This window comes from Chelonia mydas, chromosome 3 (genome assembly GCF_015237465.2).
Source record: "Chelonia mydas isolate rCheMyd1 chromosome 3, rCheMyd1.pri.v2, whole genome shotgun sequence".
Classification (NCBI taxonomy): domain Eukaryota; kingdom Metazoa; phylum Chordata; order Testudines; family Cheloniidae; genus Chelonia; species Chelonia mydas.
In genome coordinates this window covers 196,513,291-196,528,860 of record NC_057851.1, presented here as the reverse complement: position 1 = coordinate 196,528,860, position 15,570 = coordinate 196,513,291, and the positions used below count along the sequence as shown (strand labels likewise).

The 15,570-nt window shown below is 44.1% G+C and overlaps 1 protein-coding gene across 4 annotated transcripts in view; it reads right to left on the bottom strand.

Moving 5' to 3' along the window:
• Positions 1 to 8,556: 8,556 nt before the first annotated feature.
• GPCPD1 (glycerophosphocholine phosphodiesterase 1) overlaps positions 8,557 to 15,570 on the bottom strand; it is a 75,713-nt gene continuing 68,699 nt past the window's right edge. For all 4 annotated transcript variants that reach the window (XM_043544082.1, XM_037896181.2, XM_037896184.2 and 1 more), the window contains exon 20: positions 8,557 to 10,277. In XM_043544082.1, the coding sequence (XP_043400017.1) occupies positions 10,088 to 10,277 (190 nt within the window). In that variant the 3' untranslated portion in view covers positions 8,557 to 10,087. The remainder of the gene's footprint in view (positions 10,278 to 15,570) is intronic.

Sequence of the window (15,570 nt, the reverse complement as noted above, 5' to 3'; positions counted from 1 at the left end):
TGGAATTTAATACCAAATTCACTAATGGAAGGGAGACCATAATAATTAAATGAATCATTTTCAGATGTAATTAATACATATGTTCAATGGAGGGTTTTTATCTGCAGCTGCCACAATTTCCAGTAGTAGGGCAGATTTAAAGGGTTTTGCCCAGAATAAAGGTCAAGTTTGTCAGAGAACACATGGTACTTTGGATACCAGGCCAAATCCAAACATGCTGACGTTTTGGATCTGGATTGCGAAACCCTCAAGTCTGAACATGTTCCAATCCAGATTTGTTATTTGGCCCATTACAGAAGTATAAAGTACAGTTCTAAGGTTTTGGTTTGGGCCCATTGCTAGTATAAAGGTGATCATTCTAACAATAGAATATTGGCCAGACATCTGTGATGGAACATATGGCACAATCTTCTTACGTTATGAAAGTGAGCTTTGGAAAAATGCTTAATTACTCTCACTGCTGTACATAAGTAGGACTGGGCCCGTCTCAACCAGCCCAGTGCTTGGCAAACGCTCAGAAGCTAGGAGAGAAATTCCATCAGGCTTAGCCACCACAGCACAGAGACTTTCTAAATCAATTCCTTTGAGGTCTCTTGGCTTTAGCAAAGGAAACTCCAGGCTTGATTAAAGCAAACAAACAAAGCTGCAGGTGGCAGGACCATACTGACTCAGAACCCACAGGAACGTTAAAGGAATAATTCAGGCTTAAAAACAGCCTTTCCTGCTTTTCGTTCTCCCCTGCCAAATGCCGCAGAGTGCTCATCTCTGCAGTGATGCTGGGGGCTGCCTGTCTTGCGTTCCCATAGGAACAGGCAGTGCCTGGCAGAAGTGCTGCAGAGGCATGAAAGTACTCAAAGTAGGGTTGCCAACTTTGTAAAAGCACAAAATCGAACACCCTAGCCCCACCCCTTTGCCATTCCCCCTCCCTCAGTGACTCGCTCCCCCCCACCCTCACTCATTTTCACTGGGCTGGGGAAGAGGTGTTGGAGGGGGTGAGTGCTCCAGCTAGGGGGTGCAGGCTCTGAGGTGGGGCTGGGGATGAGGAGTTTGGGATACAGGAGGGGGCTCTGGGTTTGGGGGAGGGGGTGGAGTTAAGGCTGGGCCAGCGAGTTGGGGCTCAGGGTTGGGGCACAGGCTTACCTCGGGTGGCTCCAGTCAGCAGTGCAGCGGGGCTAAGGCAGGCTCCCTGTCTGTCCTTGCAGTGTGCTGCACCCCAGAAGCGGCCAGCCGGTCCGGCTCCTTGGCGGGGGGACCAGGGGTCTCTGTGCACTGCTCCCACCCACAGGCACTGCCCCACCCCCAGCTCCCATTGGCTGCGGTTCCTGGCCAATGGGAGTGCAGAGCTGGTGCATGGGAGGGGAGAGGGGGATGGACAGCGCCCGGAGCCCTGTGCGCGCCCCCGCCGCCTGGCTCTCACCTAGAAGCTGGGCCTGCCCCCTGTCCACTTCTGGGGCACAGTGTGGTGCCAGGACAGGTAGGGAGCCTGCCTTAGCCCCGCAGCACCGCCGACTGGCCTTTTAATGGCCCAGTCAGCGGTGCTGACCAGAGCTGCCAGGGTCCCTTTTCAACTGGGCATTCCGGTCGAAAACTGGACACCCGGCAACCCGAGCCGAAAGGGTCCGAGCGCTGATGAGGCTGGCTTTGAAGAGGAAGAGCAGCAATGTCTCTAAAGTGCTGAAGACCCACATTTTCTAGAAGCTTCCACTACTATGGGGTGCCTCCGATGGGGAAGGCAATTGAAGAGGTGGGGTCTCAGCCCCTCTGAGACGCAGGCCCTAGTTGTCTCAGGTTTGGCACCCAAAACCAGGGGCCCCCTACATTAAGTGCCCTCCTGGAAGTAATCTTAGGCCACTCCCTCTCCTCCGTCCAATCCCACCTCCAGATTCCTTTTTCCACTGACACCAGTGAGAAGCCAGCCCTGAGCCAAGCCATAACGGTCAGCCAGGGCAGCGGCCAGGGTTGGGCACCACCGAGCTCCGTACTTAGCTAATTTACGCAACAGCTGGCTGGGCCACCTGGAGAACAGAGCGGCTACTGAGGCCTGAGGGGATGCACTGCTTCATCAGCCTTCCCGGGCCCACCAGGCGGAGAAGGGAGCTCTCACCTGGGAGGCTTACACAACATCCCAGCAGCCGAGGCCAAAGGAGAGGAGTCAGGCTGCCTGGAGAGCGTTGTGAAAGTAACCTCCTCCTTGCAACTACTCACCGACCCTTTGGACGCCAGGGAGCTTTCTGACGCCTGAGCCCTAGCTCTGTGGGCTTGTGTGAGGGGGCGGCCCCGGGATGGGCACGAGGGGCATTCGTGGCAGTAAATTAACGTCCGCGGAGAAAGCAAGGGACACTGCAGAGCGTTCATGGGACCCTGCCCACACCGTCCCTTCGTTAGCAGAAGTTAGCGGCCCCCTCGTCCCTTTAAGTGGAGAAACTGCCTCCGCCTCATTGCCAGGGACACTCACTGCAGCCCACCCACACGAAAGATACTCCGGCACGAGTTCTCCGAGGAGCTGAAGGAAACCCAGGGTTGAAGAGACTCACCTTGGCCCAGGGGCTTCGGTGGCTCGGTCAGTTCTTGTGAACAGGCAATAGCCAGCCAGACTCCGGCTGGGAGGAGCAGCCACATGCACTGGTGGTGGGGGTGGGGAGGAAAGAGGGTAAATTGGGGCCTAAATGCAGCCACCCCTCCCCCCATTAACCGCAGATCCAGAACTGTGCAGGGGAGGACCCCTCCCCCCACCACTTTAGGGGCGCTAGTACCCAGGTGGTGCCTCCCCTCCCCGACTCTGTGTGGCCTTAAGGGAGAACAGCAGAGACTCCAATTGTTGCCCCCTTACTAACATCCAGTGGGGTGTTTCAGTTGCTAGTTCCCAGTACTCAAAGGGGAAAGGTCGATGGGGAATCAGGACCCTGAGACTGCCAGCCCCCAGGAACAATGGGGAAAGGCCAATGCTCTAGGTCAGCCTGAATGACAGGGCGGGCAGGCTAAGCAGGGAGTCAGGAGGCCAGGGAGGTCCCATCCTCCATGAGAGCTGGGACTACCTGAGTGAGACAGAGTGGGGCCCAAGCTGAGCTGGGGAGCAGAGCTGGGCCAGATCCAGAGGGGCCGGAAAAGCAGCCCACGAAGCGGGTCAGTGCTGGGAGCACAGTCACAGACGCAGCCTGCAGAGCGGACCTGTCCTGGGAGCAGAGCTGCAGCAACCAGAGGCAGAGGGGCCCAAGAAGCAGCCCAGGGAGCTGCAGGCAGAGCAGGGCTGGAGCTAAGACAGAGTGGGGCTGGAGCTGGGGCTGGAGCAGTCCGGAGCCAGGTGTCGTGAGCAGCTGGGGAGAGCGAGGGGGGACCCTGGGCAGTGGGCCCAGCACAGGGAGACGCCTCCGCCAGGAGGCTCTGCAGGCCAGACTCAGAGGGGGATTGGTAACCCCGACAGGGCGGGGGCGACACTGGGAAGAAGGGCCCTGCCACCTAGAGCCTGAGAGCGTGTGGCCTTGTTGGGGTTACAGGGACTCTGCCAGACCGAAGAATGGAAGGGGAGTCCTGAAGGGCAGGGAGGCCTTTGGGTAAAGGAAGTGGGAGCGAGGACTCAGATCCTTTCGCTAGCCCACTTCACCGGGGTAGTGCAGAAGCCAGGAAAGTTCCCCACAATAGCGGGACTGTTTCCCTGCTTACACCTAGGGACAGGAGCTGCCCAGGCAGGAGGCTCTGGACTGTCCACTCCAAACTGCGGCTATGCTGTGCCTCTGCCCCGCCCCAGTCTCTTTACCTCAGCTTCCCTCCACACCTGCCGCTCTGCTCCCACACTGTGTCCCCTTCCGCCCCTTACCATTTTGCTGAGCCCCTCCTAACTAAACCCAAATCCCACAAAAACCCAGCCCAAATAATAGAATTTGTATGACATTTGCCACACTGTTCACTCTGCTAGTGTTCTACCCCTTCACTCACCCATATAGTCCATCTGGTCTACCTAGACAATATTGTTCCCTTGGATTCCCCTGTCTGTGGCCAGCTGTTGTCTCTTGTTTTAAACTTGTATTTTAAACTCTTTGGGGGCAGGGATGGTCATTTTGTCCTGTGTTTGTACAGCACCTAGCACAATGGTTTACGACTACAGTCGTACAAATAATAGTTTCCCCCATCGTAGCTACCTGGAAGGCTGGAGTTCCAGAGCAGGGTCAGCACCAGATGGTCCTGAAGCATATGTTTGAGGTGACCATGGACAGAGAGAGGAAGGGGTTAAAGAGATGCCCCAGTGCCTTGCACTGGGGAATGTGCATGCTCTTGTTATAACACACATGCCTTCCTGCCTCTTGGGGTACATCGACACTTCAATGTAAACCCAGGGTTAGTGGGACTCAAGTCAGCTGGTCCATGTTAGAGAACGTTGGGCTTGAGCATCTACACGGTTTCTTAACCCTACATTAAGACTTTTCTAACCTGTGCCAGAACCTAGGGCTCTTGCATCCACACTGCAGTGCACAGACCTGAGTCAAAGTAACTGTATCCCCGTGTTCCCCTACCCCAAAAGTGGCCGCTCTAGCCCTAGGACCCTGGTGCACTGGGGGAAAAGTTTACTGCCCACCCTGCACATTACCAGACGTTTGAATAGCCCGCCAGCAGAGGCTGCTGAGCCGTCATTTTGGGCAGCACCCCCCACAGCTCCCAGAACCAGAACCACGGAGGAGGTGTCTTTTGACAAACTTCTCTTACTTACACTTTCACTCCAGTGTCAGAAACAGGCAGAGCATCTGCGAGGCACCAGTGGCCATTTTGGCGGCATTTTCTGTCCCACCAAAGGTGCCTAACGGATTTCCTAATGGAGCTACAGGAGAAGAAGGCAGCAAAGGAGGAGTACCCCGGCATCGTACGCTGGCACAGCCGCTGATGCCCCCTGTGAGGTTGCTGCTTCTGGCACAGATCTGCAAGCAGAGACTGGTGGAATAATATAGTCATGCAGACCTGCGATGACCAGCAGTGGGTCCAGAAGTGGAGCACTGGAAATGATCCAAGAGGTGAATATAGCTGAACTACCTGTTAATAGCGACCATAATATAATTCAATATATCATTGGGGGTGGGGTGGGGGGGGAGGTAGAGAAAGGACACTAAAGAAGCCCACCGCAGTAGCATTTAGCTTCTGAAAGAGGAACTATACAAAAATGAGGAAGCTAGTGAAATGGAAATTAAAAGGTACAGTCACAAAAAAGTTAAATGCCTGGAAGCTTCATGGGAACTTTTTAAAGACACCATAATAGAGGCTCATATTAAATGTATACCGCAAATTAAAAAGCATAGTAAGAGAACCAAAAAAGTGCCACCCTGGCTAAACAAAGTAAAAAAAGTGATTAGAGGCAAAAAGGTAGTCTTTAAAAATTGGAAGTTAAATCCTACTGAGGAAAATAGAAAGGCGCATAAACTCTGACAAGTCAAGTGTACTTAGGCAGGCCAAAACAGAATCTGAAGAGCAACTAGCCAAAGATTCAAAAACTAAACAGCAAAAAAAATGTTTAAGTACATCAGAAGCAGGAAGCCTTTCAAACAATCAGTGGGGCCACTGGACAATCGAGGTACTAAAGGAGAGCTCAAGGAAGACAAGGCCTTTGCAGAGAAGCTTAATGAATTCTTTGCATCAGTCTTCACTGCAGAGGATGTGAGGGAGATTCCCACACCTGAGCCATTCTTTGCAGGTGACAAATCTGGAGGAACTACCCCAGACAGAGGAGTCAATAGAGATTTTGGAACAAATTGATAAACAGTAATAAGTCATCAGGGCCAGATGGGATTCACCCAAGAGTTCTGCAATTTCATATTTGAGTTTCTTCAGAACTACTAAGTGTGGTATGTAACCTATCATTTAAATCAGCTTCTCTACCAGATGACTGGAGGATAGCTAATGTGATGCCAAATTTTAAAAACAGCTGCAGAAGTGATCTTGGTAATTACAGGCTGGTAAACATAACTTCAGTATAAGGCTAATTAGTTGAAACTATAGTAAAGAACAAAAATATCAGTCTCACTGATGAGCATGATTTATTGGGGGAAGAGTCACCATGGTTTTTGTGAAGGGAAATCATACCCCCCCCCCCCTTAGAGTTTTTTAAGGGGGGGGGGTCAATAAACATGCAGACAAGGGTGATCCAATTGATATAGTGTCAAAGGCTTTCTGAAAGTCCAAGTACAAGACCCCTCACCAAAGGTTCTTAAGCAAAGTAATCAGTTATGGAATAAGAGGAAAGGTTCTCTCATGGTTCAGTAACTGGTTAAAAAGACAGGAAACAAAGGGTATGAATAAATGAACAGTTTTCAGAATGGAGACAGGTAAATAGCAGTGTCCCCTAGAGATCTGAACCAGTCCTGTTCCACATATTCATAAATGATCAAGGGAGTAAACAGGGAGATGGCAAAATTTGCAGATGCAAAATTACTCAAGATAGCAATGTCCAAAGCAGACTGAAGAGTTACAAAAGGATCTCACAAAAACTGGGTGACGGGCAACAAAACAGTACATTAACTTCAGTGTTGATAAATGCAAAGCAATGCATACTGGAAAACAATCTCAACTATCCATACAAAATGATGGGCTCTAAAACAGGTGTTAGTGCTCAAGATAGATCTTAAGAGTCATGGATAGTTCTCTGAAAACATCCGCTCAGTGTGCAGGATCAGTCAAAAAGTTAAATAGAACATTAGGAACCATCAGGAGAGGGATAAATAAGACCATAAATATCATAATACCACTCTATAAACCTATGGCATGCCCACATCTTGAATACTGCATGCAGTTCTGGTCACCCCATCTCAAAAAAGATATTAGAATTGGAAGAAGTACATAGAAGGGCAACAAAAAGTCCCATTGTCTCTATTCTGGTGTTTTCCCTCCTACCATTCTTTAGGATCATGAACTCATCATTTTACGATCACGTTTACCCAAGCTTTCACCTTCAAATTCTCAACCAGTTCCTCTCTATCTTTCAGAATCAAATCTAGGACATTCTCTCCCCTAGTTGCTTTCTCCATGTTCTGTAACCAAAGTGGTCTCCAATCCAAGAACTTTTTGGATACTCTGTGCCCTGCTGTGTTATTTCCCCAACAGATGACTGTAGTTGAAGTCCTGTGCTTTGGAGGATTCTGTTTAAAAAAAAAAAAAAAAAAAGACTCATCCACCTCTTCTTCCTGGTGAGGTGGTCTGTAGTAGACCCCTAATAGGCTATCACTGTTGTTTTTTACCCTTTTTATCCTTACCCAGGGACTTTCAACAGGTCTGCCTCCCACTTCTCTCTACCTCAGTGCAAGTGTATACATCTTTGATATACAAGTCAACATCTCCTCCTATCCTTCCTGAGCAAGCTGTACCCTTCTTCACCAGTCATGTGAATTATCCCACCAAGCCTGCTGATTGTCCATGTTCTTGTCTTAGATATGGGCCAGGTCAGCCCAGCAGAGGGATGCCTCCATCCCAGTTAGAAGGGAGTCATCAACCACCATTCGTTTCCTCTTGGGAGTGATGGCTGCAATCTTCCCAGCCTTGGGTGTACATGGCTTCTCCTCCTCCATCTTTGGGGGGAGATCCCTCATTACCAGAGCTGCATACCATTTTTATAATCTCTGTGGATGGTAGGATGGTAGGTAGTAGGGGTGGAGCACTGCCTGATGCCAGATGTAACCAGCAGCCAGCTTCCTCTCTGTGAAGGAACTGTTTCCTCCTCTCCAGCTGGATTGCTTCCTCAACCTTGGAGGTCTCTATATGCATTTTACAGTGAATTCCTTGTGTGCACAGCTGCTCCTCAGCCCAGCCACCTCCTCCTGTAGCTCTCCCACATGCTTCCTGAGAGATTCTACCAGTAGGCACTTCTCACAGTGGATGATCTCCCCAGCAGGCCACAGGTTGCAAATCCACACCAGGACCTGGATAGAGGCATCCATGGTCAGGTTTTTTGTCTGGACATAGGTGCAGGTGGAGGAGCCAAGAACAGTGTTGACATTGGTGATGCAGCATGGCAGTATTTACACTGTCCTAACTAAGTGTTGCTGTTCATCATTAAGCCATTCCAATCTTAGTTGGCAGAGCAACGCAAGACCCTACATTCAAATGTATGGCACCGTGCAAGCAGAGGTGACCCTCTAGTGTCCCTCACTGCTGCCTATACATCACCAGCAGCAGCTTGATATGCTACTCTCTCATTGGGTGTACAGCTCAGCCTAGACAAGCAATGAAACATGCAACCCTCTAGTGTATTTAGTACATCAGTCTGTAAATTATGTTGTATTGAAAACTGTGTTAACATTACAAGCTATCACTTTAAATTCTCTGGGTCTTCGAATCCTGCAATCTGGGTCTTCATCAGTCAGACTGTAAGAAAGTCTGGTGGGTTAACAAGCACTTGGGCATCTTTCAAGGTAAACTGAAATTAAGAACAACATTTTAAAATTTCATCACAATCTGCAGTCTGACAGATTTATGAATCTGGACCTGTGTAACAGATGTATCAAGTAACACCGCTATGATTTACCACTAAACAGTTGGCTTCAAACCAGTTTAAGTAGCTCATGAAAAAGAAAAAACGATCTGTTTTTAAATTCAGATTTATTTTATTTTTTTAAATAAAGACAATTTCCAAGTACTGTGCTGTTTGTGGAGGACAAAAGAAATTTAAATAACTAGATATGCAAGGCAAGCTGAAAGAAACTTCTTGCCTCAAACTATTCAGTGGTGCAGGCCCAAACGCATTTGCAATTGCTCATGTAATCAATTCTATGCAACAATGACAGCATTTAAAGAGTATAATACAAGCTATCAATTTCATTGTCAATTTACAACAAGGGAAAAATAAATATTTGGGTTTTTTTTTATTATACATGAACACTTCAGTAAAAAGTTATAGCTGTTGTGTTGTCATGACAGTATCTTAAGAGGTACAAATTGAAGAACATGCATACATATCTAACAGGATTTTCTAAACTATAACTTTGGAATAAATTACAGAGGACAGACATCAGCCAATAGAGGATAAGGATTATCTGAGAAATCAATTTTCAAAGCAAAAAATCACGATTGTTGCAGAATACAAGAGTTAGTGGTCTGTAACATGTAGTAAGATGAACTGTAGATGGTGTAAACCTTATTTGAATATACCTATATATAGGCTCATGGTTTTAGGCAACAAATATTAAGTGTTTTAGTTCATCCTTGATACCCTCACACTCAACTAGCATCTCAAGGATGCACGGACCATTGCAAACACCTATAATTTCATGCTTAAAATACCTGAAGCATGCATTTTCTAGAATTTGTGCATTATACAAATTTACTCTTTTAAGATTATTGTGCAATAATAAAGTTCTTAACCAATGAAAAATCTGCAACGTTTTGAGGTTTGGCAGGTTTGTGCGGGATTAATTAAAAGCTGTACTTGTGGTTCGCCCTTAACTGCCACATACAAACTTTATGCCATTCATTTGGCTGGTAAAGAACAAAAAATGGCAGCAACCTAAAGGTTCTAACAGAGCGAGAAAAATCAGTTCATGTGCACTGCAGTTTACTTAAAAATATATATATATATATACACACACTGTATATACACACACACCACTTTAAGATGGCACAAAGGTTTTGTACAATTGGATGCATCAGTGCAAATACATGCATATGAGGTACTAATTTATTCAGGCCAGATCTAATTATGTATACATTACAATCACTCTCCTAATCTGATGTCAGATTAGTACTGGAATCAAATTTATGACAAAATGATACATCAGCAGTTTCAATATCATATCACAGTAACCTCTAGAATTTCATCTTTGAAACTACCACACCTCAGATTGCTCATTTTATAAGACATGTTTGCACACTGTTACAGTACTTGATTTCTATTTTAAGATTTTGAACTTGTCAATTGTGAGGATTTAAAAACTAGATGTAAAACTGGAATAATAATTATAACTGGCTTAACATTAACAGAATTTTAAATTCTAGCAAGTACTGTCATGGAATAGGAACATAGTTATTGCTCAAAAAAATGAGGGCATAGATGGCACTGCTCCAATGGTGAAAATTAAATACAGAAAGCAGAATCCTGCCTGGAGTCAGCCTATGACACTTAAGCATTTGGTAAATTATCTATGCCATTCATTTCCATATGGCTATTATGACATTTACACAGAGATAGGGTACTGAAGTGGCTAACAGTGGGACATGCACAGAATTTCAGCTCTGGTAATTCTCTCTTTAGACGTTCCAGCTGCTCTACCTGGAATATATTTGGTTGTTCAGGCATCCAGTCATATATCCTGAATAAATGAGAAAAAAAAGTCTGAGAAAAAAAAAGTCTAAGAAATAACGCTACATAAAACTACTGTTAAATTTCCATTTTCTCTGCTTAGAGTGAAATTAGGTAGCCAACACCTCTATAAATTAGTAGATCTGTACTTAACACTTGAAACTTGTCTCTCTAAACCATATTCTGCAATATAAAGCGGTAGTCCTTTATCAGCATGGTTAACGGTTTGACTAGATATGCTAAAAAGCGAGCAAACTATGACCACTAACATCCACTTATTCTTCTGAAGACATGACTTTACAGGTGGTGGTGTTGTATTAATTTAGATGGAATATATGAGCCAAAGAGATTAACATAACCCAGTCACTATCCAACATTAAACAGTGTTAAACAAGGTCCAGAGTTTGGTATGCAGAGATTTCAGCTGGCTGTGTACCATTGCAAACACCACAGAAAATCCTTTTAAACCTTCTTTTATTAAAGATGAAGAGGAAAAACACTGTTACAGCATTTCAAATGTAAAGTAGTAAGAATGTTAAAATGAAAACCTATTTTCCTGTTTTCTCTTTAGCTGGAGAGAGTTTTCATAGGAACTTCCTGCCCCTTGCTTGACAATCCCTTTGAGCAGCAGTTCTCAACCTGGAGTCTGCGGCCCCATCGGGCCAGTTTCAGGGGGTCCGTGAAGCAGGGTCAGCGTTAAATTGGCTGGAGCCCTGAAGGGCTGACATTATATATTCAAATAGTCCAAATTCAAGTTTGCTGTCGCAAATTATAAAGGTTTTTTTTAAGGAGCATTGTTAATGTTTAAATAATCCACATAGAAATTTGCCACTGCATTCTATATTGGTCCAATTTTTAAGACAACTCACTGGCAGCAGTGTGGTAGAAGAGAGGTGTGTCTGTTCTTCTCCATTATCTCTTGAATGGCTCCTAACAGGATGAAACTCTCATGCCCTCAATGGACTTGCATCCTTTCCTATCTCCCAAAAACTCAGCAGTTCATTCCATGCTTCGCTCAGTAGCTCCCAACTTTCATCTTTGCTTTTCAACTCACTTATTATTTAACCCCCAATAATTATCTTTTTAAGAAGAAGAGTTCATTTAGGCATTAGTTAAGTATAAAATGTTGTACTGTAACAGTTCAGTTGAAGCTTTGTATTAAAAAACTGGTTCAAGTGCCACCAATATCAAACACAAACTAACACAAAGGCATACCAGAGTGGTTCTGTGACCAGCGTGATGTTCTGTTGTAACTAGATACTGAAGCTCATGCAGTGTCTAACTTAAGGGTCCAGTATCAGCCTTAGAAGGTGAAATTTCCTTGATTCTCATATAGTTATAGAAGTGTGTTTTAATACTGGGTGAAGTACCCAGTGTTTCAAGAGCCTCGTACCAATGAATAAGACAGTAGCAGTTTTGGCTTTTCATTCCATTAAACATTTCCATCTGCTTTACTAAACAATATTAATTCATCTACACTAGTTTTGTCAACTGGAATATTTTTCTTTTGAAATAAACGTTCAGGTCCAAAATACTCAAATCATTTCATACTGGGCTTTTCATGAGTACCATTTATAATGCATAATAAAGGAGAAAGCTTGTAACCAAGGAAGCATGTAGGAGTAAATTTATTTCAGAGCTCAACTATCATTTAAAGAGTGATTCTTTAATATTTATATTTCAGTTGCATCCAGGGGCCCCAATCAGGATTTAAGACCCATCATGCTAGCCTATGTCCATGTCCTCAAAAATCTTACAGTCCAAGGCAAGTAACATATGAAAGGACAGTGTGAAAGGGAAAATATCAAATATGTAAGTTTACACACAAACTAAATATAGTATTATTAAATGGCTTAAAAGTGAAGAAACCAGCATGACAGGCAGAAAGTCTTTTTAGGGAATATCTACATCTAATGTTTCTGTCATCATGCTATTTAGGTGCCAAATAGTAATTATACAGTAAACATCTTGTCAGTAGAATTATTACATGTAGATACTATATCTGTATACTTACAATATCTGTCTTTTATTAAACATAGTTAGTTGAACATTAACATTTAAACATTAGTTCATCTAATAAAACACTATTTAACTTTAATTTTACAGGAAGGCGCTGCTAATTTACATGAACACTTAGGCAATTAAGGCCCCAAGTTTAGAATTTGTGTAACAGTTTTACAGAACATATGTTCTTTTTTAAAAATAAGTTATTCCAATGAGTTTGGATTGAACATTCCCCTGTAGTTTATGCAACGCAAATTCTACAGCTTTGCATCAGTGCATGAGAATTAACTACACTGGCTGCCAGTAGTGCCTCATCTATGCTAAAGCTTCCATTTTTGTGAGTACACATGACAATAGTGAGAAATTAAGAAAATACGGTTAGGTGGATGAGGCCCAAGCTGTAAGTTATGTAAAACAATTACGTACCAAAACTAATACTGGAAATGTTTTTCCTTAATGGTTTTAATTGCAATTAAAGTTTGTTAGATTGGATGTAACTATTCCACTGTGTTGGTTGTAACCTCAGCATTGCAGTTTTGTGCTAGAATGTGAGAGCCAGAAAATGAAACTTCAGTTTCGACAGCTTTACTAAGGTGAAAAAATAAATGGTGAAAAGTATTTTTTTTTAATTTAGGTTTAATATATACTTCCATACAGAAATTTGTTAAATTATTTTAATCATTAGCAAACTCTAACTTTTTAGATATTAGTCACTTAATTTTCTGTGCCTCTGGTTTCCCAGCTAGACCCCAGTTCTTTCTGGAGTACATAAGTACTTCTGTCCTCAGCACCCCTCTTTACTGTAGTATCTCAGCACCTTGAAAACATTAATGAATCTTCAACATCCCTGTATAATAGGCAAGTGCTATCCTCTTTTCACAGCTGGGAAACAAGAGGCACAGAAAGTTAAGCAAGTTGCCCAATGTCACAAGTCTGAAAGGAAAGAAGGATGGTTTTGTGGTTGTGCACTAGACTGGGACTCAAGAAATCTGGATTCACTTTCTGGCCCTCCCTCAGTCAGTGGATCCATTCCTAAGGGAATCCTCTCTTACGCCACCAGCTATAACAGTTGTTGCTCCATGTTCTGTAACTACCTTTTAGCATGTTCAAGGAAGAATTACTATATAGCATTTTTCAGAGTAGCAGCTGTGTTAGTCTGTATTCGCAAAAAGAAAAGGAGTACTTGTGGCACCTTAGAGACTAACAAATTTATTTGAGCATAAGCACCTGCACATCTACCAATGTGATATATGCCATCATGTGCCAGCAATGCCCCTCTGCCATGTACATTGGCCAAACTGGACAATCTCTATGTAAAAAAGACTAAATGGACACAAATCAGATGTCAAGAATTAACACATTCAAAAACCAGTCAGAGAACACGTCAATCTCTTTGGTCACTCGATTACAGACCGAAAAGTGGCAATTCAACAAAAAAACCCGTCAAAAACAGACTCCAACGAGAGACTGCTGAATTGGAATTAATTTGCAAACTGGATACAATTAACTTAGGCTTCAATAAAGAATGGGAGTGGATGGGTCATTACACAAAATAAAACTATTTCCCCATGTTTATTCCCCCACCCCCATGCTGCTCCTCAGAGGTTCTTGTCAACTGCTGGAAATGGCCCACCTTGATTATCACTACAAAAGGTCCCACCCCCCCCACTGGTAATAGCTCACCTTAGCTGATCACTCTCCTTACAGTGTGTATGGTAACACGCATTGTTTCATGTTCCCTGTGTATATAAATCTCCCCACTGTATTTTCCACTGAATGCATCCGATGAAGTGAGCTGTAGCTCACAAAAGCTTATGCTCAAATAAATTTGTTAGTCTCTAAGGTGCCACAAGTCCTTTTTTCTTTTTGTAGAATCAAAATGGTCAGTCAATATTAGAGACACAAGGTGGGTGAGGTAATATCTTTCACTGGACCAACTTCTGTTGGTGAGAGAGAAGTTTTTGAGCTTACCCAGAGCTCTTCCTTACTAACTGGTCCACCAAACCATATTATAGGTGTGCGGGGTGGTGTGTGTGCTCCAGGAAGCTATATGCAAGCCTCTCCTCTTACATCTTATTATTTCCTTACTTTACAGGAGATGTAGCATTCTACTGCAGAGTTGGGAGAAGAGATGTTATGACACTTTGGGGTTCAACCCAGACCAGTAAAGAGGTTGTGTCACTGTGTGCCCTATAACCCTGGGTGTCTGGGTTGTGCAGCCGTGGTTCAGAGCCCTGACACCAGCAACATGCTCACAGCACAGATTTTTGAACTGCATTGCCATCAGTAGTTCAGTAACATTCACCTTTGAGACACTCAGATTCCTCTACAAAGGAATTCTACCTTTTCCTTTTTCATTACTGTCTAGCAGAGAAAAGTATCTAGATAAAGAACTAGCTACAAAACTCAAATCTAGACTAAAACTCAAAACTCAATCTAGACTAAAAATTATGTATTTTGAGATTGTGGCTTGCACAACTACTTTTGGGCCAGGAGACTGCAGTCACCTGCCGATCTTAAACAGGCAATTTAGAAAACCCAATAGGTTTAAATTTCAAATATAGACATTTCACAATAAGACTTAAAATAATATTTGGTAAAGAAGAAAGTCATCTGTGTTCCCATCTGGAAGTCCATTACAAGTGTCACCTTAATTCCTGATCTATGGGAGAGATCCATATGTGATGCTGTGGCAGGGAGGAGGAGCTGCAGCTCTGCTACTTTAGGGGAAAGGTGGTCTCCAACCCCTCTCCTTTAACTAGAAAGTTACTTCAGTGGTCTGTCTCACCTCCTGTTGCTGCCAGGTACCACCTGTACCTAGAAGCAATAGAAGCAGGCAACCTGAATATGAGAAGGCTGGTAGTAAACAGGAGATTCTGTGCCAACTTTTCAGGAAGGATCTTCTGTACTTGAGAGAATGGCAGGGAAATGTAATCAGAGCCAACTTAACTCATGTCACTAACGTAAGAACTCTAAGAGCATGTATACGTATAGGATAGGAAGAATATATTTAGAGAAGAGAAACAGGAAATAAGTTTACTTGGCTCTCTGTCCTTCATTTTATTACCTCAAGAAGAATAGGTACCAAAGTTCTAAATGCCTGATTTACTATATATTATTTCCCCCCTCAAAGGCTACTAGCTCAGGTTTTTCAGAATCTGTCTCTATAATTTTACACACCTCAACTGTGTCCCTTAATCTCTTTTCTACTCTATTACAATGCCCCCTTTTCTGTACTCTTCTGAACGTTTTCCAATTCTTCAATATCCTTCCTACAATAATGAATTAAGTGCCCAAAT